General features: G+C 42.5%; 1 protein-coding gene and 1 non-coding gene across 3 annotated transcripts in view; both read right to left on the bottom strand.

The window, feature by feature from the left end:
* NUP210L (nucleoporin 210 like) overlaps positions 1-22,300 on the bottom strand; it is a 140,980-nt gene that overhangs the window by 27,324 nt on the left and 91,356 nt on the right. For both annotated transcript variants that reach the window (XM_039460004.2, XM_039460005.2), the window contains exons 28-32: positions 9,346-9,504; positions 6,970-7,061; positions 5,446-5,620; positions 2,587-2,762; positions 512-729 (exon numbers count right to left, since the gene is read on the bottom strand). In XM_039460004.2, the coding sequence (XP_039315938.1) occupies positions 512-729; positions 2,587-2,762; positions 5,446-5,620; positions 6,970-7,061; positions 9,346-9,504 (820 nt within the window). The remainder of the gene's footprint in view (positions 1-511; positions 730-2,586; positions 2,763-5,445; positions 5,621-6,969; positions 7,062-9,345; positions 9,505-22,300) is intronic.
* On the bottom strand, positions 19,195-19,301 carry LOC120360217 (U6 spliceosomal RNA). Its single transcript, XR_005576795.1, has one exon. It is a non-coding gene; the product is annotated as a U6 spliceosomal RNA (small nuclear RNA).

The following is a 22,300-nucleotide window of genomic DNA, read 5'->3' as shown; positions in this document are numbered from 1 at the left end:
GCATATACATAACTAGTTCTTAGAACTAAAGACTTACTACCCTTTCCTTCCTTTTATCCTTTACTGTTCTTCTATATAATAATTACCCTCCTTCAAAAGCTGGGAATGGAGGAGAAGATACGGTACCCTGCAGTATCTACATAATATAAAATAGAGCTAGTAACTAATAGACTCTTGATAAATATTACTGGCTGGTTTCTAATTGGCTGGCTACTGAGTGAGACAGTGATGAAACTAAAAATTATCAGTTAACATTATAAATAATAAAATACTCAAAAGTATTTTCTTCTTCAGAGAGGCCCTCAGATTTTAGATAATTTGGAAAAAAATATTCTAGGGCATTAATTGCTTTCTTGACCTTCTGGCCTTACAATTAAGGCCCCTTCAGCTCAGCCTCCCCAAAGGGCTGAGATTATGGGTATAAACTACCATACCACACCAAGGGATAATAACTGCTTTCTAATCCCCACAGCTATCAGTTGTAAGGTTGAGAAAGGGAATGTATACATACCATGCTGGCTGACAAGGTGAGTACTGAAGCAGATGACATCTCCAACAAAGGTAAGCTTGGTGTCTGGCTCAATGGCATGCTCTACAGCAACAGGAATATAATCTGCCATGCCTGGATGTCTCTGGTCCCAAATCCTCACAAGTGTCAGCCCTCTGTTCACAGCCTGGGCCATGTAAGTATAGTTCTTATTCCCTGGTCCAGTAAGCAGTAAATCATCTCTGCAAGTAGACATTAAAGGTACAAATCTCTAAAAAGAGACAACAGTTGGAAAATAGTTCTGGGGAACACCCTATCACATTTTATATTCAACAGCTCAAAAGTTCAGAAGGAATTCCACAATAAAGAGTAAGTAAGTAAGCTGGTCGCGGTGGCTCACACCTGTAATCCCAGCACTTTGGGAAACCGAGGCGGGTGGATCACGAGGTCAAGAGATAGAGACAATCATGGCCAACATGGTGAAACCCTGTCTCTACTAAAGATACAAAAAAATTAGCTGGGCGTGGTGGTGCATGCCTGTAGTCCCAGCTACTTGGGAGGCTGAGGCAGGAGAATTGATTGAACCCGTGAGGCGGAGGCTGCAGTGAGCCGAGATAGCACCACTGCACTCCAGCCTCGCGCCTGGCAATGGGGTGAGACTCTGTTTCCAAAAAAAAAAAAAAAAAGTAAGTATAGACCAAGGATTGGTCTACTACCTTGATATGTATGGTGCCCAGGAAGGTTTTTTTCCAGTAAAGCCTTTAGATAATAATACTCCAGTTAGCCCCCTATGGATCTTTTAGTCAACTAGGACTGGACAGATTTAAGATATCCTGAAATTTTTCTTAATTGACAACTAATACCATTGTCTAAGTCTTTTTTTTTTTTTTTTTTTTTTTAAAGACGGGGTTTCACCATGTTGGTCAGGCTGGTCTTGAACTCCCAACCTCAGGTGATCCACCTGCCTTGGCCTCCCAAGTGCTTGGATTACAGGCGTGAGCCAGCACGCCCAGCCTGTTTTTTTTCTTTTTTTCTTTTTTTTTTGAGACGGAGTTTTGCTCTTGTTAACCAGGCTGGAGTGCAATGGCGCGACCTCAGCTCACTGCAACCTCTGCCTCCTGGGGTCAGGCAATTCTCCTGCCTCAGCCTCCTGAGTAGCTGGTATTACAGGCACGCGCCACCATGCCCAGCTAATTTTTTGTATTTTTAGTAGAGACAGGGTTTCACCATGTTGACCAGGATGGTCTCGATCTCTTGACCTCATGATCCACCCGCCTCAGCCTCCCAAAGTGCTGGGATTACAGACATGAGCCACCGCGCCTGGCCCCACCTACTTTTTTTTTTTTTTTTTTTTAAGATAAAGTCTTAATTGATCACCCAGGCTGGAGTGCAGTGGCACAATCTCAGCTCACTCTAACCTCTGCCGTTTGGCTTCAAGTGATCCTCCCACCTCAGCCTCCCTAGTAGCTGGGACTACAGGAACATGCTACCATACCCAGCTAATTTTTGTGTTTTTTTAGAGATGGGGTTCCACGATGTTGTCCAGGCTGGTCTCAAACTCCTGGGCCCAAGTGATCCTCTCTCCTCAGCCTCCCAAAGTGCTGGGATTACAGGTGTGAGCCACCCACCTGGCCTCACTTTAAAAAAAAATTTGGCCAAGGCAGGCAGATCACCTGAGGTCGGGAGTTCAAGACCAGCCTGACAAACATGGTGAAACTTCGTCTTAAAAAAAAAAAATTAAATAAAAGAAAATTTTTAAGCATCTTGACCAACATGGTGAAACCCCGTATCACTAAAAATACAAAAATTATCTGGGCATGGTGGCATGTGGCTCTAATTCCAGCTACTCAGGAGGGTGAGGCAGGAGAATCACTTGAACCCGGGAGGCAGAGGTTGTGGTGAGCCAAGATCGTGACACTGCACTCCAGCCTGGATGACAGAGCAAGATTCTGTCTTAAAAAAAAATTTTTTTTTAACAAAAGAAAGATCAAATTTCAAATTCAGAATGTAAGAGGAATTTATTGGAGCTGCTATACAATACTAGTCTAATCTGCAAGATTTCTACCATAGTGTCAATAACATTCCTTTGACTTCCATACCTGTTCAGAGCCAGATAAAGCTGGGTATTGTGTGTGTGGAATTTCTCTCCAATGCTGTTATAAAACTGAACAGTGAAGGTTAGAGACATGCCCAAGGGAAATGCTGACAGGATCCTTCCTTGGGCCACGTATAGCTTGGGTTGGCTGCTCACTCGCAGGTATGCCACCGGTGCTACCTGTGGGAGATAAAACCTACTGGTACAGAGAAAGATGCACTGGAGAAGTGCCATGACCATATTCTGAGACTTATAATCAATGATGAAGAGTCATGTTTCTCTTCCATATGAAATAGCTTTTGATGTGAGATGACTTAAATCAGAGTGAAAAGAAATATGACAGTATAGGAAATGTTTTTCGTTTGTTTGTTTGTTTTTGAGACAGAATCTCACTTTGTCACCCAGGCTGGAGTACAGTGACATGATTTCAACTCACTGCAACTTCTGCCTCCCAGGTTCAAGTGATTCTCCTGCCTCAGCCTCCCAGTTAGCTGGGATTACAGGCACCTGCCACCACACCTAGTTTTTTTTGTATTTTTTGTAGAGACAGGGTTTCACCATGTTGGCCAGGCTGGTCTCAAACTCCTGACCTCAAGCGATCTGCCTACCTTGGCTTCCCAAAGTGTAGGATTACAGGCATGAGCCACTGTGCCTGGTTTCAAATGGGTTTTAAAAAATTGTTTTCTATTTTCTTAATATGTATTTTTTATTTTTATAAAGATGGTGTTTCACCATGTTGGCAGGCTGGTCTTGAACTCCTGACCTCAGGTGATCTGCCCGCCTTGGCCTCCAAAGTTCTTGGATTACAGGTGTGAGCCACCACGCCCGGCCTTAAATTTTTTTTTTTTTTTGAGACAAAGTCTCACTCTGTCATCCAGGCTGGAGTACAATGGCTTGATCTCAGCTCAGTGCACCCTCTGCGTCCTGGGTTCAATAAATTCTCTGCCTCAGCCTCCTGAGTAGCTGAGATTACAGGCACCCACCAAGCCTGGCTAATTTTTTTTGTATTTTTAGTAGAGATGGGGTTTTATCATCTTGGCCAGGTTGGTCTTGAACTCCTGATCTCGTGAGCCACCCATCTTGGCCTCCCAAAGTGCTGGGATTATAGGCCTGTCCCAGGTTTTTAATTTTTAAAGCTGTGGGAATGTGAAGAGAAGCTGGAGCTTTATGAGGAAAGACTGTAATTCATTCATTTCTTGCAGAGTGCTCAATATTTATGGTTAAATAATCGATTACTTATCAGGAACACAATCCATATTGTGTTTTCACATTGTAAGACAGCTGAGATACAAAAAGTGAAGTTCAGCTTTGAATAATAGCTTTTGTCATTTCATAGCCTCATGTAACTTTTCTGGGTCTCAGGTTTCTTACCAGTTAACAGTTAGATGGGGATAATAATGCCTATCTCATAGGGCTTTTGTGGTAGTTAAAAGAGATAATATACATAAAACAACCAACATAGCATATAGTAGACATTTAATGCCTAAATTTTGTGTGTGTGTGTTAAGGCTAACATCTCTGAGGTCTTTTCTCAGTTTTTTAACTCTAGCAACAAAGCTTAATTTTTTTTTTTTTTTTAGACGGAGTTTTGCTCTTGTTACCCGGGCTGGAGTGCAATGGCGCGATCTCGGCTCACCACAACCTCTGCCTCCTGGGTTCAGGCAATTCTCCTGCCTCAACCTCCTGAGTAGCTGGGATTACAGGCACACGCCACCATGCCCAGCTAATTTTTTGTATTTTTAGTAGAGACGGGGTTTCACCATGTTGACCAGGATAGTCTCGATCTCTTGACCTCGTGATCTACCCGCCTCGGCCTCCCAAAGTGCTGGGATTACAGGCTTGAGCCACCGCAAAGCTTAATTTTTTAAAAAGAGACACATTCTTGCTTTGTTTTCTAGGCTGCAGTGCAGCAGTGTAATCATAGCATACTGCAACCTCAAACTCCTGGGTTCATGCGATCCTCCACCTCAGTCTCCCAAGCAGCTAGGACTGCAGGTATGTGCCACCACGTCTGGCTAATTTTTTTCGTTTCTTTTTGTAGAGCTGGGTGGGGTGGGGGTGGGGGTCTCATTACGTTGCTCAGGCTGGTCTCAAATTCCTGGCCTCAAGTGATTTTCTTGCCTCAGCCTCTCAAAGTGCTAGGATCATAGACGTGAGGCACCAAGCCCAGCCAATTTTGATAGCAATCCTTTTACGCTCCTCCGACACTAACCCTTTTGCCAAAGCTGCTAGGAAGATAATCACGTAAATTTAGGCTGATCTGTTTTATAACAAAGGCTTTAAAGTCCATTTTAATTTTATGGCTTATAAACATGTTAAGACTGACCTTTTATCTTTTTTTTTTTTTTTGAGATGGAGTCTCACACTGTTGCCCAGGCCGTACGTAGTGCAGTGGCTGGATCTCAGCTAACTGTAATCTCCACTTCCTGGGTTCAAGCAATTCTGCCTCAGCCTCCTGAGTAGCTGGGACTACAGATGTACACTATTACACCCAGCTAATTTTTTTGTATTTTTAGTAGAGAGGGAGTTTCACCATGTTGTCCAGGATGGTCTTGATTTCCTGACCTTGTGATCTGCCCGCCTCAGCCTCCCAAAGTGTTGGGATTACAGGCGTGAGCCACCGCGCCTGGCCTGGCCTCTTACCTTACAGGTTCATTTCTGACCCTTAGAGAAGTTTCTTCTTCGTTTTTTTTTTCTGGTTCATGTTCTGTCATGATAGAGAAGTTTCTAGTTCTTTTTGTTTTCTTTTTCTTTTTTTCTTTAATGGCATAAGAAAGTTTCTGGTTCTTAAAAAAAGGAATATTGCTTCTTAAGGCCAGGGTCTGCCTTTTATTATTATTTTTAGTTAAGTCCCTGAACTCACCTGGACCCCAGTTATGGTTGTTTGGTTGACTCCAAAAGGTTCTATAGAAGTGACTTCCAATACAGCAGTACCTGCGATGGAACCAGCTTTCAGGAGCCCTTCACCATCCTCCTCAATGACAGATGAATTAGGGAAACACTTGAGAACACGAGAACTCACGAAGGCAGCTCCTTCCCTAGTGAACAAGGAAATCAAGTGGCATCTTTTGGGGGTCTGACCAGAGAGAAAAGAGTAAAAATTGCCAGGATCAGCCGGGCGCAGTGGCTCATGCTTGTAATCCCAGCACTTTGGAAGGTCAAGGTGGGAGGATCACCTGAGGTCAGAGACCAGCCTGGCCAACATGGTGAAACCCCATCTCTACAAAATAAATAAATAAAGAAATACAAAAATTAGCAGGGCACGGTGACTTGTGCCTGTAATCACAGCTACTTGAGAGGCTGAGGCAGGAGAATCACTTGAACTGAGGAGGCAAAGGTTGCAGTGAACCAAGATTGTGCCACTGCACTCCAGCCAGGCTGACAGAGCAAGAATCAGTCTCAAAAAAAAAAAAAAAAAAAAAAAAAATTATTCAGCCAAAACAATTGAAAACAGGTATTCAAGTAAATATTTGCAAATGAATACTCATAGCCATATTATTCACAATAGCCAAAAGGTGAAAACAATCCAAATTCCTATTGGCAGATGAAATGAAACACTAAATATGGTATTTCCATATAATGGAATACTATTCAGTCATAAAAAGGAAGAAGTACTGATGCATGCTACAACATGGATGAACCTCAAAAACATTATGCTAACTTGAAGCCAACATAAGGCCAAGCAAGGTGGCTCATGCCTGTAATCGCAGCACTTTGGGAGGCTGAGGCGGGCAGATTACCTGGAGCTCAGGAGTTCATGACCAGCCTGGGCAACAAGGTAAAACCCTGTCCCTACTAAAGTACAAAAAAAAATTAGCCGGGCATGGTGGCGTGAGCTTGTACTCCTAGCTACTCGGGAGGCTGAGGCAGGAGAATTGCCTGAACCCAGCAAGTGGAGGTTGCAGTGAGCTGAGATCGCGCCTGCAACCTCTAGCATAGATTCTAGCATAGGCGACAGAGCGAAACTCCATCTCAAAAAAAAAAAAGAAGCCAACACAAAACGTTTCATATTGTATGATTTCATTTATATGAAACATATCCAGAGTAACTAATACCATACACAGAAAGCACATTAGTGATTGCCAGAGGCTGAGAGGAGGAAAGAAAGAAGAGTGACTGCTTCACAGGTATGGGATCTCCTTTGGTGGTGATAAAAATATTTTGGAGCTAGATAGAGATGATGAATATACAATATTGTGAATGTACTAAATGTCACTGAATTTTACACTTTACAATAATTTTACATTATGGGAATTTTACCTCATATAAAAAATTATTTATGGGTTAGAAAAGTCTCCTAGAAGGCAAAGGTGTTCTTTCTATGTCAATGTTTTACTGAAGATACTTAAACTTAGATCCTGGCTTCCTTATTTTCCCCTTTCCTTACCTGTTGGTATGGAGTTTGAGCTGAGAATTTATAGGCATCAGAATCTGCTCAGGTTGGCACTCTGGATAGAAAAGTTGGAGTTTTTCAAACACCTATCATGAGAAAATAATGTTTTTCTCATTTTTGGCAAAGACAAATTATGACTTTTACTTACATATAAACTTCAGTATAATCCAAGAGAGATTACATACAAATAAATGACAACTACAAATGAACAGTCTGCTTAACTTCTAATTAGTCTAAAATCATCCACAATACTCTTCTCCAAAATGAACCAGGCAGTTAAAACATATCTGGGTATTCTAGAAGATATTAGCCCTGTTTCTGACTCTGAGGGACTGAGCATGTAGCAAAGGTTACACTTACCACATCTTCTGTATTACTTAGATGTTAGGTATAAAATTACTTTGAAATTTCTAATTTTAATTCTGATAAAATGAAATGAAGTTTGGGAAAAAGAACCTATAATATTAAATTAGCATGAAATACCATCCAGGTCTTCCACCTTCTAGTAAAGTGCTCCTTCCTCTACTTCACATTGAATCAGAGAATCAAAGCCAAAATAAAAGAAAAAGTTAAAAAAGGAAAAGAAAAAAAAGTTCCATATCAGAGGCAGTGAAACTTACTTGCCCCATACAAATGATAACTTGTCTTTTGAATTCTAAAAACAGTAAGGCCATTTAGCTTTTAGCCTGAGAATATCCGTAGAAACTATTCATACTCTTACACCTTTTCGAAAGTTAGAATTACGTGTGTGTGTGTTGGTTTTTTTTTTTTGAGATAAAGAGTCTTGCTCTGTTACCCAGGCTGGAGTGCAGTGGCACGATCTCCACTGATTGCAACCTCTGCTTCCCAGGTTCAAGAGATTCTCCTGCCTCAGCCTCCTGAGTAGCTGGGACTACAGGCGCATGCCACCACGCCCAGCTAATTTTTGTATTTTTAGTAGAGACAGGGTTTCACCACGTTGGCCAGGATGGTCTTGATCTCCTGACCTCGTAATCCACCCACGTTGGCCTCCCAAAGTGTTGGGATTACAGGTGTGAACCACTGCACCTGACCAGAATAATGTTTTATCCTAACCGTGGATATATTTAAATGGATTTATATCAGCTGGGCTGGGTGGCTCATGTCTGTAATCCCAGCACTTTGGGAGGCCCAAGTGGGTAGATTACCTGAGTTCAAGACCAGCCTGGTCAACATAGTGAAACCCCATCTCTACTAAAAATAAAAATATTAGCCAGGCATGGTGGTGCATGCCTGTAATCTCAGGTACTTAGGAGGGCTGAGACAGGAGAATCACTTGAACCTGGGGAGGCAGAGGTTGCAGTGAGTTGAGGTCATGCCACTGCACTCCAGCCTAGCAACAGAGTGAGACTCCGTCTCAATAATAAATAAATAAGTAAATAAATAAAATTTTAAAATGGACTTATAATATCTATGTCAGGTGGAGCAAATCAGAAATGAATCCCTCTCTAAGTTACTATGATGTTCATAGCCTGTGCTCCCGAAATGGGGAGTTGAAGGGAGCATGTATGCTATAGTTTCATTTTTTTTTTTCCTGCCCAGATTGGTCATCTCCTAGTACTAATAGTTTCTAATGACAATAGTATATAAAAGCAGCTGCGCATGGTGGCTCATGCCTGTAATCCCAGCACTTTGGGAGATCACTCGAGGCAGGCAGATCACTTGAGATCAGGAGTTTGAGGCCAGCCTGGACAACGTGGCAAAACCCCATCTCTACTAAAAATAAAAAATTGAGCTGGGTGCGGTGGCTTATGCCTGTAATCCCAGCATTTAGGGAGGCTGAGGCAGGTGGATCCTGAGGTCAAGAGATTGAGACAATTCTGGCCAACATGGTGAAACCCCTCTCTACTAAAAATACAAAAATCAGCTAGGCATGGTGGTGCGCGTCTGTAGTCCCAGCTACTTGGAAGGCTGAGGCAGGAGAATTGCCTGAACCCGGGAAGTGGAGGTTGCAGTGAGCTGAAATTGTGCCACTGCACTTCAGTCTGGTGATAGAGTGAGACTCTGTCTCAAAACAAAAAAACAAAAATTATCTGGGTGTGGTGGCACATGCCTATATCCCAGCTACTTGGGAGGCTGAGGCAGGGAGATTTACTTGAACTCTGCAGTGAGCTGAGATCATGTCACTGCACTCCAGCCTGGCTGAAAGAGTGAGACTCTGTCTCAAAAACAAAAAACAAAACTATATACAAGCAATCAGCTGGAATGATAAAGATCTTGGAACTACAAATCTGTTCCAGGAATTTCTCTAACAATTCTCTGTCTCTATTCAGACTAAGTTCTTTGTGGATGGTAAGAGTATATAACTTTCTTGTCCTTGATATATAACAAGATTTAGATTTGGGAGCTTACCAGGATCTGTACTTCATCAGAGAGTTCCAACAAATTCCCCTCAAACTGCCCAGAGGAACTGTTCATGCAGTGAACAGTGACCTTGATACTCGTCCGGCCTGCTGCTTTTGTGTGGACAACCATGGCAAAGTTATGCTCTACTGGGGGCTGTAGAAAAACCTAGACAGTGAAGGGACAGATTAAGAAATATTCATGAATAAACATGGTGCTTCCTTTTTTTATTTCTTTTTGCTTTTTTAATATTAAAAAAAGTTTTAAATAAAGTCAGGGAAGGGTGGGAGGGGGTGAGGGATAAAAGACTACAAATAGGGTGCAGTGTATACTGCTCAAGTGATGGGTGCACCAAAATCTCACAAATCACCACTAAAGAACTTACACATGTAACCAAATACCACCTGTACCCCAATAGCTTATGGAAAAAATAAAATTAAAAAGTCCCTTAGGCTGGAGAGAAGTGGTGTGATCTCGGCTCACTGCAGCCTCGACCTCCCGTGCTCAGGTGATCCTCCCACCTCAGCCTCCCTAGTAGCTGGGACTACAAGGGCACACAAAAAAATACAAATAATTTTTTTATTTTTTGTATACCTGGGGTTTCACCATGTTGCCCAAGCTGGTCTTGAACTCCTGGGCTCAAGCGATCCCCACCTCAGCCTCCCAAAGTGCTGGGATTACAGTTAATTTTTTGTATTTATTTTTAATTTTTGTGACTACATAGTAGGTATACATATTTATTGGATACATGAGATACTTTGATACAGGCATAGAACCTGTAACAATCACATCAGGGTAAATGGGGTATCCATCACCTCAAGCATACTTAAAAGTTGAAACTTTTAGGCCAGGCGCGGTGGCTCAAGCCTGTAATCCCAGCACTTTGGGAGGCCGAGGCGGGTGGATCACGAGGTCAAGAGATCGAGACCATCCTAGAAACCCCGTCTCTACTAAAAATACTAAAAATTAGCTGGGCATGGTGGCGTGTGCCTGTAATCCCAGCTACTCAGGAGGCTGAGGCAGGAGAATTGCCTGAACCCAGGAGGCGGAGGCTGCGGTGAGCCGAGGTTGCGCCATTGCACTCCAGCCTGGGTAACAAGAGCGAAACTCTGCCTCAAAAAAAAAAAAAAAAAAGTTGAAACTTTTTTGTTTTCTTTGAGACAAGGTATTGCTCTGTTGCCAAGGCTGGAGTGCAGTGGTGCAATTACAGCTTCCTGTGGCCTCGACCTCCAGGGCTCAAACAGTCCTCCCAAGTAGCCTCTCAAGTAGCCGAGACCACAGGCATGTGCCACCATGTCCAGCTAATAAAAAAAAAAAAAAAAATTTTTTTTTCTAAGAACAGGATGGTCTTGAACTCCTCGGCTCAAGTGATACTTCTGCCTCAGCCTCCTAAATTGTTGCAATTACAGGCATGAGCTACTGTGCCCAGGTACATTTATCCTTTCTGTGTTACAGAAAATGCAATGATACTCATTTATTTTGATATGGAGTCTTGCTCTGTTGCCTAGGTTGGAGTGCAGTGGTGTGATTTCTGCTCATTGCAACCTCTGCCTCTGGAGTTCAAGTGATTCTCCCTGCCTCAGCCTCTCAAGTAGCTGGGATTACAGGTAGCTACCATCATGCCTGGCTAATTGAGATATATATATATATATATATATATATATATTTTTTTTTTTTTCTTTAAATTGCATTTTAGATTTTGGGTACATGTGAAGAACATGCAGGATTGTTGCATAGGTACATACATGGCAATGTGGTTTGCTGCCTTCCTCCCTGTCACCTATATCTGGCATTTCTCCCCATGTTATCCCTCCCCACCTCCCCATCCCCCCGGCTGTCCCTCCCCTAGTTCCTCCCCACAGACCCCAGTGTGTGATGCTCCCCTCCCTGTGTCCATGTGTTCTCACTGTTCAACACCCAACTATGAGTGAGAACATGTGGTATTTGATTTTCTGCTCTTATATCAGTTTGCTGAGAATGATGGTTTCCAGGTTCATCCATGTCCCTACAAAGGACATGAACTCATCATTTTTTATGGCTGCATAGTATTCTGTGGTGTATATGTGCCACATTTTCCCTATCCAGTCTATCATCGATGGCCATTTGGGTTGGTTCCAAGTCTTTGCTATTATAAACAGTGCTGCAATGAACATTTGTATACATGTGTCCTTATAACAGAATGATTTATAATCCTTTGGATATATACCCAGTAATGGGATTGCTGGGTCAGTTTTTATGTTTTTAGTAGAGACAGGGTTTCACCATGTTGGCTAGGCTGGTCTCGAACTACTGACCTTAGGTGATCCACCCACCTTGTCCTCCCAAAGTGCTGGGATTACAGGCATGAGCCACTGTACTTGGCCTAGTTATTTAAAAATATATGATAAATTATTGTTGACTGTAGCCACCCTGTTGTGCTATCAAATACTAGATCTTATTCATTTTATCTAACTATATTTTTGTACCCATTAAGCATCCCCCCTTCCCTCCCATCCACCCACTATGCTTTCCAGCCTCTGGTAGCCATCATTCTTCAATCTCCATGAGTTCAGTTGTTTTAATTTTTAGTTCTCACAGGTAAGTCAGAACATGCAAAGTTTGTCTATCTATACCTGGCTTATTTCACTTAACATAATGTCTCCAGTTCCATCATCCATGTTGTGTACATGACAGGATAACAGGATCTCTTTTTTTTTTTTTAAGACAGGTTCTCACTCTGCTGCCCAGGTTGGAGTACAGTGGCACAATCATGGCTCATTGCTGCCTCAATCTTTAGGGTTCAAGTGATTATCCTGCCTCAGCCTCTCAAGTAGCTGCGACTACAGGCATGGACCACTGCCCCTGGCTAAATTTTTTTCAATTTATTTTTTGTACAGACTGGGTCTCACTAGGTTGCCTAGGTTGGCCTCAAACTCCTTGGCCCAAGCCATCCTCCTACCTTGGCCCTCTGAAGTGCTAGGATTACAGGTGTGAGTTATGGTGCCCAGCCATCTCATTCCTTTTTTATGGCTCAGTTGCACTCCATTGTGTATATGTACCTCATTTTCTTTATCCGTTCACCTGTTGATGGACACTTAGGTTGCTTCTAAATCTTGGCCATTATGTATAGTGCTGCAATAAATATGAGAGTGCGGGTATCTCCTTGATATAGTGATTTCCTTTCTTTTGGGTATATGTCTAGCAGTGGGATTGCTGGGATCATATGGTTATTCCATATTTAGTTTTTTGAAAACCTCTGAACTATTCTCCATAGTGATTGTACTAATTCACATTCCCACTAACAGTATATGAGAGTTCCCTTTTCTCTACATCCTTGCCAGCATTCATTGCCTGTGTTTCAGATATAAGCCATTTTAACTGGGGTGACATGATATTTCATTGTAGTTTGATTTGCATTTCTCTGATGATCAATGATGTTGAGCACCTTTTCTTTTCCTTTTTTTTTAAATTTTTTTGAGACGGAGTCTTGCTCTCATCCAGGCTGGAGTGCAGTGGCGCAATCTTGGCTCACTGCAATGTCTGCCTTCTGGGTTTGAGCAATTCTCCTGCCTCAGCCCCCTGAGTAGCTGGGATCACAGGTGCACACCACCATGCCCAGCTAATTGTGTGTGTGTGTGTGTGTGTGTGTGTGTGTGTGTGTATATATATATATATTTTTTTTTTTTTAGACAGAGTCTTGCTGTGTCCCTGAGGCTGGAGTGCAGTGGCACGATCTCAGCTCACTGCAACCTCTACCTCCTGGGTTCAAGAGATTCTCCTGCCTCAGTCTCTTGAGTAGCTGGAATTACAGGCATCCACCACTATGCCTAGCTAATTTTTGTATTTTTAGTAGAGATGGGGTTTTACCATGTTGGTTAGGCTGGATTTGAACTCCTCACCTTGTGATTCACCCGCCTCAGCCTCCCAAAGTTCTGGGATTACAAGTGTGAACCACCATGCCCAGCCTAATTTTTGTATTTGTTAAGTAGAGACAGGGTTTCACCATGTTGCCAGAGTGGTCTTGAACTCCTGATCTTGTGATCCGCTTGCCTCAGCCTCCCAAAATGCTGGGATTACAGGCATGGGCCACTGCGCCCAGTCTGAGCACCTTTCATATGCCTGTTTGCCATCTGTATGTCTTCTTCTTCTTTTTTTTTTTTTTTTTTTTGAGACGGAGTTTCGCTCTTGTTACCCAGGCTGGAGTGCAGTGGCGCAATCTCGGCTCACCGCAACCTCCGCCTCCTGGGTTCAGGCAATTCTCCTGCCTCAGCCTCCTGAGTAGCTGGGATTACAGGCACGCACCACCATGCCCAGCTAATTTTTTGTATTTTTAGTAGAGACGGGGTTTCACCATGTTGACCAGGATGGTCTCGATCTCTTGACCTCGTGATCCACCCGCCTCGGCCTCCCAAAGTGCTGGGATTACAGGCTTGAGCCACCGCGCCCGGCCTCTTTTTTTTTTTTTTTTTGAGACAGTCTTGCTCTGTTGCCCAGGCAAGAGTGCAGTCGCACGATCTCGTCTCACTGCAGCCTTCGCCTCCTGGGTTCAAATGATTTTCCTGCCTCAGTCTCCCTGAGTAGCTGGGACTACAGGTGTGCACCACCACACCTGGCTAATTTTTTAATTTTTAGCAGAGACAAGGTTTAACAATGTTGGCCAGGCTGGTCTTGAACTCCTCACCTCAGGTGAACCACCTGCCTCAGCCTCCCAAAGCGCTGGGGTTACAACACTTCGCCTGGCCTGTATTTCTTCTTTTAAGAAATATCTATTCAGGCCGGGCACCGGTGGCTTACCCCTGTAATCCCAGCACTTTGGGAGGCTGAGGTGGGCGGATGGCAAGGTCAGGAGATCAAGACCATTCTGGCCAACATGGTGAAACCCTGTCTCTACTAAAAATATCAAAAAATTAACTGGGTGTGGTGGCACATGCCTGTAATCCCAGCTACACGGGAGGCTGAGGCAGGAGAACCACTTGAGCCAGATAGTTGGAGATTGCAGTGAGCCATGATCGCACCACTGCACTCCAGCCTGGCAACAGAGTAAAACTCTGTCTCAAAAAAAGGAAAAGAAGGCCAGGCGTGGTGGCTCACACCTTTAATCCAAGCACTTTGGAGGCCAAGGTGGGCAGATCACCTCAGGTTGGGAGTTCAAGACCAGCCTGACCAACATGGTGAAACCCCATCTTTTTTTTTTTAAAAAAAAGGAAAAGAAATATTTATTCAGATCTTTTGCCCATTTAAAAATCTGATTGTTACATGTATGTTTTTCCTATTGAGTTGTTTGAGCTGCTATATACTGGATGCTATATATAATCCTTTGTTAGATGGATAGTTTGCAAATATTTCCTCCTATTTTGTGGGTTGTCTCTTCACTTGGCTGATTGTTTCCTTTGCTGTGCAGAAGCTTTTTAATTTGACATTATCCCATTTGTCCATTTTTGCTTTGGTTGCCTGTGTTTGTGGTGTATTACTCAAGAAATCTTTGCCCAGTCCACTGTTCTGGAGAGTTTCCCCAATGTTTTCTTGTAATAGTTTGATAGTTTGAAATTTCAGATTTAAGTCTTTAATACACTTTGATTTGATTCTTGCATATGGTGAGAGATAGGGGTGTAGTTTCATTCTTCTGTTTATGGGTATCCAGTTTTCCAGCACCATTGATTGAAGACACTGTTTTTACCCCAATGTATATTCTTGGCACCTTTGTCAAAAGTGAGTTTCCTGCAGGTGTACGAATTTGTTTCTAGGTTCTCTGTTCTGTTCCATTGGTCTATATGTCTGTTTTTATGCCAGTGCCATGCTGTTTTGGTTACTGTAGCTCTGTTGTATAATTTGAAGTCAGGTAATGTAAGTCTTCCAATTTTGTTCTTTTTGCTGAGGATGGCTTTGACTATTCTGGTTCTTTTGTGGTCCCATATACATTTTAGATTTTTTTTTCTATTTCTGTGAAGAATGTCATTGGTATTTTGATAGAGACTGCATTTAATCTGTAGATTACTCTGGGTAGTATGAGTATTTTAACAATATTGATTCTTCCTTTTTGTGAACATAGGATATCTTTCCATTTTTTGTGTGTCCTCTTCAATTTTTTTTTTTTTTTTTTTTTAAAGACAGAGTCTAGCTCTGTCCTCCATGTTGGAGTTAAATGGTGCTATCTCAGCTCACTGCAACCTCTGCCTCCTGGATTTAAGCAATTCTCCTGCCTCAGCCTCTTGAGTAGCTGGGACTATAGGTGCCCACCACCATGCCTGGCTAATTTCTGTATTTTTAGTAGAGATGGTTTCACCATGTTGGCCAGGCTGGTCTCAAACTCCTCAACTAAGGTTAATCTACCTGCCTTGGCCTCCCAAAGTGCTGGATTACAGGTATGAGCCACAGGGCCTGGCCTCTCTTCAATTTCTTGCATCAATGTTTTGTAGTTTCATTGTGGAGATATTTCACTTCTTTGGTTAAGTTTATTCCTATGTACTTTATTTGTAGCTATTGTAAATTAGACTACTTTCTTAATTTCTTTTTCAGATTCTTTGCTGTTGGCATATAAACAATGCTATTGATTTTTGAATACTGATTTTGTATTCTGCAAGATTACTGAATCAGTTTATCAGTTCTAATAGTTTCTTGGTGGAATCTTTAGATTTTTCCAAATGTAAGATCATATCATCTGCAAACAAGGATAATTAGACTTCTTTCCTTCCAGTTTGGATGGTCTTTATTTCCTTCTCTTGATTGTTGCAGCTGGGACCTCCAATACTATGTTGAATAACAGTGGTAAAAGTGGGTATCCATGTTTTGTTCCAGATGTTAGAGTAAAGGCTTTTCCCATTCAGTATGATACTAGCTGTGGGTCTGTCATGTATGGTTTTTTTTTTTTTTTTTTTTTTTTTTTTGTGACAGAGTTTCGCTCTTGTTACCCAGGCTGGAGTGCAATGGCGCGATCTCGGCTCACCGCAACCTCCGCCTCCTGGGTTCAAGCAATTCTCCTGCCTCAGCCTCCTGAGTAGCTGGGATTACAGGCACACGCCACCATGCCCAGCTAATTTTTTGTATTTTTAGTAGAGACGGGGTTTCACCTTGTTGACCAGGATGGTTTCGATCTCTCGACCTTGTGATCCACCCGCCTCGGCCTCCCAAAGTGCTGGGATTACAGGCTTGAGCCACCGCGCCCGGCCATGTATGGTTTTTATTGTGTTGAGGTACATTCCTTCTATACCATTTTTGAGGGGTTTTATCATGAAGGGATGTTGAATTTTATCAAATTCAGCCTCAACTGAGATGAATGTATGACTTTTTTTCTTTTTCTTTTTGAAGACATGGTCTCACTCTGTCGCCCAGGCTGGAGTGCAGTAGTGATCATGACTCATTGCAGCCTTAACCCCACCCAGGCTCAGGTGATCCTCCCACCTCATCCTCCAGAGTAACTGGGACTAAATGCCCAGCTAATTTTTGTATTTTTTTGTAGAGATGGGGTTTGGCCATGTTGCCCAGCTTGGTCTTGAACTCCTGGGCTTAAGTGATCCACCCTTCTTTGCCTCCAAAGTGCTGGGATTACAGGTGTGAACCACTGTGCCTGGAGATCATATGGAATTTTGTCCCTCATTCTGTTAATAGGATATATCACATTGATTGATTTGTATATGGTAAACCATCCTTGCATCCCTAGGATGAGTCTTTGGAGTCAAAAGGAATAATCTTTTTTTAGTTTTTGTTTTTGTTTTGAGACAGGTTCTTGCTCTGTTGCCCAGGATGGAGTACAGTGGCACAATCATGGCTCAACGCAGCCTCAATCTCTCCGACTCAAGCGATCCTTCCACCTTAGCCTTCCAAGTAGCTAGGACTACGGGCACACGTCACCATGCCTGGCTAAATTTTAAACTTTTCTTTGTAGAGCTGATGTCTCACTATGTTGCCCAGGTTAGTCTCAAACTCCTGGGCTCAAGTGATCTTCCCACTTCAACCTCCTACAGTGCTGGGATCATAGGTGTCAGCCACCATGGCTGACCATGAATAATCTTTATTTTAAATTTCTTTTTATTTTTATGGAAAGCTCGTGAGTGAATCATCTTTTTAATGTATTGTTAAATTTGGTTTGCTAGTATTTTGTTGAGGGTTTTTGCATCAGTGTTCATCAGAAATATTAGCCTTTAGTTTTCTTTTTTTGATAGGTCTTTGTCTGTTTTTGTTATCAGGGTGATACTGGCCTTATAGAATGATTGGTATTAGTTCTTTAAATGTTTGGTAAAATATAGCAGTGAGACCATTAGGTCCTGGGCTTTGCTTTGTTTGGAGACTTTGTGTGTGTGTGTGTGTGTGTGACAGAGTCTCACTCTGTCACCAAGGCTGGAGTGCAATGGTGTGATCTCGGCTCACTGCAACCTCTGCCTCCTGGTTCAAGTGATTCTCCTGTTTCAGCCTCCTGAGTACCTGGGATTATAGGTGCCTACCACAATACCTGGCTAATTTTTGAATTTTTAGTAGAGGTGAGGTTTCACCATGTTGGCAACGCTGGTCTGGAACTTCTGACCTTAAGTGACCTGCCTGCCTTGGCTTCCCAAAGTGCTGGGATTACAGTTGTGAGCCACTGTGCCCAGACTGCTTTGCTGGGAGACTTTTCATAGTGGCTTTGATCTCATTACTTGTTATTGGTCTGTTCAGATTTTGGATTTCCTCATGGTTAAATCTTGGTAGGTTTTATGAATCTAGAAATTTATCTATTTCTTCTAGGTTTTCTAATTTATTGGTTCATAGTAGCCTTAAAGATCCTTTGAATTTTTGTTGTATTTGTTGTAATGTCTCTTTTTCACCTCTGATTTTATTTATTTTGGTCTTCTCTTTTTCTTAGTCTAAAGCTTTGTCAATTTTATCTTTTCAAAAAACTGACTTTTTTTCTGTTGATCTTTTGTATTCTTTTTCATTTCAATTTCAATTTCATTTATCTGCTCTGATGTTTATTATTTCTTTTCCTCTACTAATTCTGGGTTTGGTTTGCTCTTGCTTTTCTAGTTATTTATTTATTTATTTTTTTTTGAGAAGGAGTTTTGCTCGTTACCCAGGCTGGAGTGCAATGGCGCAATCTCGGCTCACCACAACCTCCGCCTCCTGGGTTCAGGCAATTCTCCTGCCTCAGCCTCCTGAGTAGCTGGGATTACAGGTATGCGCCACCATGCCCAGCTGATTTTTTGTATTTTAGTAGAGACGGGGTTTCACCATGTTGACCAGGATGGTCTCGATCTCTTGACCTCGTGATCCACCCGCCTCGGCCTCCCAAAGTGCTGGGATTACAGGCTTGAGCCACCATGCCCGGCTGATATGAGTAGTTTATACACCACAATTACATTGTTATAATATTCTGTGTTTTTCTGTGTATTTGCTATTACCTGTGAGTTTTGTACCTTCAGATTTCTTATTGCTCATTGATATCCTTTTCTTTCAGATTGTAGTATTCCCATTAGCATTTCTTGTAGGACAGGTCTGACTAAATCCCTCAGCTTTTGTTTTTCTGGGAAACTATTTCTCCTTTGAAGGATAACTTCACTGGATATACAGTTCTAGAATAAAAGTTTTTTTTTCCTTCAGCACTTTAAATATGTCATGCTATTCTCTCCCGGCCTATCAGGTTCCCACTGAGAAGTCCTCTGCCAGACATATTGGAGCTCCTTTGTATATTGTTTCTTTTCCCTTCTGCTTTAGGATCCTTTCTTTATACTTGACTTTTGGGAGTTTGACTATTAAATGTTTTGAGGTAGCCTTACTTGGATTAAAGCTGCTTGGTGTTCTATAACCTTCTTATATTTAAATATTGATATTTTTCTCTAGGTTTCGGAAGTTCTCTGTTATTATCCCTTTGAATAAACTTTCTACCCTGACTTCTCTCTCTACCTCTTAAAACATATAGAACACTTCAGAAATTTGCATGTCATCCCTGTGCAAGGGACATACTAATCTTCTCTGTATCATTCCAATTTTAGTAGATATGCTGCTGATGTGAGCACTACTTGTTTTTTAGAAACAGGATCTCGCTCTATCCCTCAGGCTGAGGTGCAGTGGTACAGTCATGGGTCACTAGAGCCTGGAGCTCCCAGCTCAAATGATCCTCCTGCCTCAGCTTCCCAAGTAGCTGGAACAATAGGTACATGCCACAATGCCTGGCTAATCTTTCCTTGTTTGTCGTAACAATAAAGAAAACTTACGTTGGAAACAGCTTTCTAGAACTAGACAGCTGGGTATATTGGTACACCCCTGTAATCCCAGCTGCTTGTTATACTGAGGCAGGAGGACTGCTTGAGCATAGAAGTTTGGGATCATCCTGGCCAATATAATAAGACCTTGTATCAAAAAAAGAAGAAAAAAGAAAGAATAAAAGACAAAGAAAAAAGAAGAAGGAAGAAGAACAGGAGGAGGAGGAGGAGAAATAGTGTATAAGAGTTTGTTTTCTTAGTGATTTCATATTCTCAGCAGCATAGTTACCCTTAAAGTAAACCTCTGTTTGTAGTGCTCAATTAATTCTGGCAAGCCTCCCTAAGATTCTTTTTTATGTTACCTCAAAGTCAATTTTTTTTTTAAATGAAAGAATAGAAATGATGAAATTAGTTTCTTTTCTTTTTTTTTTTTTTTTGAGACGGAGTTTCGCTCTTGTTACCCAGGCTGGAGTGCAATGGTGCGATCTCGGCTCACCGCAACCTCCGCCTCCTGGGTTCAGGCAATTCTCTCTCCTCAGCCTCCTGAGTAGCTGGGATTACAGGCACGCGCCACCATGCCCAGCTAATTTTTTGTATTTTTAGTAGAGACAGGGTTTCACCATGTTGACCAGGATGGTCTCGATCTCTTGACCTTGTGATCTACCCACCTCGGCCTCCCAAAGTGCTGGGATTACAGGCTTGAGCCACCGCACCCAGCCGAAATTAGTTTTTTTTTTTTTTTGAGACAGGGTCTTGCTCTGTTGCCCAGCCTGGAGTGCAGTGGTGTGATCTGAGCTCACTGCAACCTCTGGCTCCTAGGTTTAAGGAATCTTCCTGCCTCAACCTTCTGAGTAGCTGGGATTACAGGTGTGCACCGTCAAGCCTCGCTAATTTTTGTATTTTTGGTAGAGACGGGGTTTTGCCATGTTGCTCAGGCTGATCTTGAACTCCTGGGCTCAAGAGATCCACCTGCCTTGGCCTCCCACGTGCTGGGGTTACGGGTGTGAGCCACTGTGCCTGACCTTTAAATTTTTTTTTAGATAGAATCTCACTCTGTCACCCAGTCTGGAGTGCAGTGGTGTGATCTTGGCTCACTGCAAGTTCCACCTCCCAGGTTTAAGCCATTCTTCTGCTTCAGCTTCCCAAGTAGCTGGGATTACAGGTGTGTGGGATTACACATCCCAAGTAGCTGTGATTACACACCCAGCTAATTTTTGTATTTTTAGTAGAGATGAGGTTACATCATATTATCCAGGCTGGTCTCAAACTCCTGACCTCAAGTGATCCGTTCACCTCAGCCTCCCAAAGTGGTGGGATTACAGGCCTCATGAAGGCTTTTCTATCGCCCGTTTCATTACCCAATTTGCCTACACTAGATCTGAGGCAGGAAAAGAAAACGTCTGTATGGCTCTCAATTATTTCTTCTGCTGGAGAAAAGAGTGATGCTTTAGATTAAAAAGAATTAAAGAAAGGGAGAACTAGAATAGAGGCTAAGGCCTAGGCCATTCCCTCCTTTCACAAACTCCTGTTTGTTATTCAAGAAAAAAGCCCGCTGAGATTACAGTGGCTCATGCCTGTAATCCCAGCACTTGGGTGGCTGAGGTGGGTGGATCACCTGAGGTCAGGAGTTTGAGACCAGCCTTGCCAACATGGTGAAACCCCGTCTTACTAAAAATACAAAAAAGTAGCCGAGCGTGGTGGTGCACGCCTGTGATCCCAAATACTGAGGAGGCTGAGGCACAAGAATCGCTTGAACCCGGGAGGCGGAGGTTGCAGTGAGTCGAGATCACGCCATTGCATTCCAGCCTGGCAACAACAGCGAAACTCTGTCTCAAAAAAATAAAAAATAAAGAAAAGAAAAAAGCCAAATCCTTAGGCTAAATTATATCAAACTAAGGACAGTTCCATTCTTTCACAATCCCAGTATAACCAGACTCTGGGAAGTCACAGACAGAAGATCTAACCACCAAAGTCTCCCTAAATTATAGGTTAAGGATATTTTTAGAAAGATTACAAATATATATTTTTTACTTTTTCCAAAGTTCTCTTTTCTTTTTAGCTGGCTACAGAAATATCCTCCTCATTCTAGCTCCTGTAACCCCTCTATTATCTCCCAAGATACAACTCTAATTATTTGTTCTCGTGAGCACTGAATTGTGACGTGCTGGGTCTCATGGCCCCAGGTCCCTTTTCCTAAGGTAAAACCCAGACCTAGCTGTTGCCACTGTCCTCAGACCACCTTGGGTGAGTTTCATTGAACTAGGTAAAATTTATCTGTAGTAAACTTTATGTAGTTTCTCCCAAACTTTTTTTTTTTTTTGTCTTTTTCAGGTTTCAGTGTGAGGTTTAATACTATGTACATGAAAACATCAAAGTTCTTTTTTCAGAGAGATATACTGTCAAGTTGAACTGTGGATATCCTAGATGTCTATCCTGAGGTCTTCTGTGGTTCCAGACACAGCAGGTAGTGAACTAGGAGGAGCCAACCCCACTAGATACCAAAGGGAACCATGGAGGGGCAGTTTAATTAATCACTGTTCTTTTTTTTTTTTTTTTTTTGAGATAGAGTTTTGCTCTTGTTGCCCAGGCTAGAGTGTAATGGTGCGATCTTGGCTCACTGCAACCTCTGCTGCCTGGGTTCAAGTGATTCTCCTGCCTCAGCCTCCTAAGCAGCTGGGATTACAGGCATGTGCCACCACATCTGGCTAATTTTTGTATTTTTAGTAGAGACGGGGTTTCTCCATGTTGGTCAGGCTGGTTTTGAACTCCTGACCTCAGGTGATCTGCTCGCCTTGGCCTCCCAAAGTGCTGGG

This window comes from Saimiri boliviensis, chromosome 19 (assembly GCF_048565385.1).
Source record: "Saimiri boliviensis isolate mSaiBol1 chromosome 19, mSaiBol1.pri, whole genome shotgun sequence".
Classification (NCBI taxonomy): domain Eukaryota; kingdom Metazoa; phylum Chordata; class Mammalia; order Primates; family Cebidae; genus Saimiri; species Saimiri boliviensis.
The sequence above is the reverse complement of the archived record's forward strand: the minus strand, read 5'-3'. Positions and strand labels throughout refer to the sequence as shown.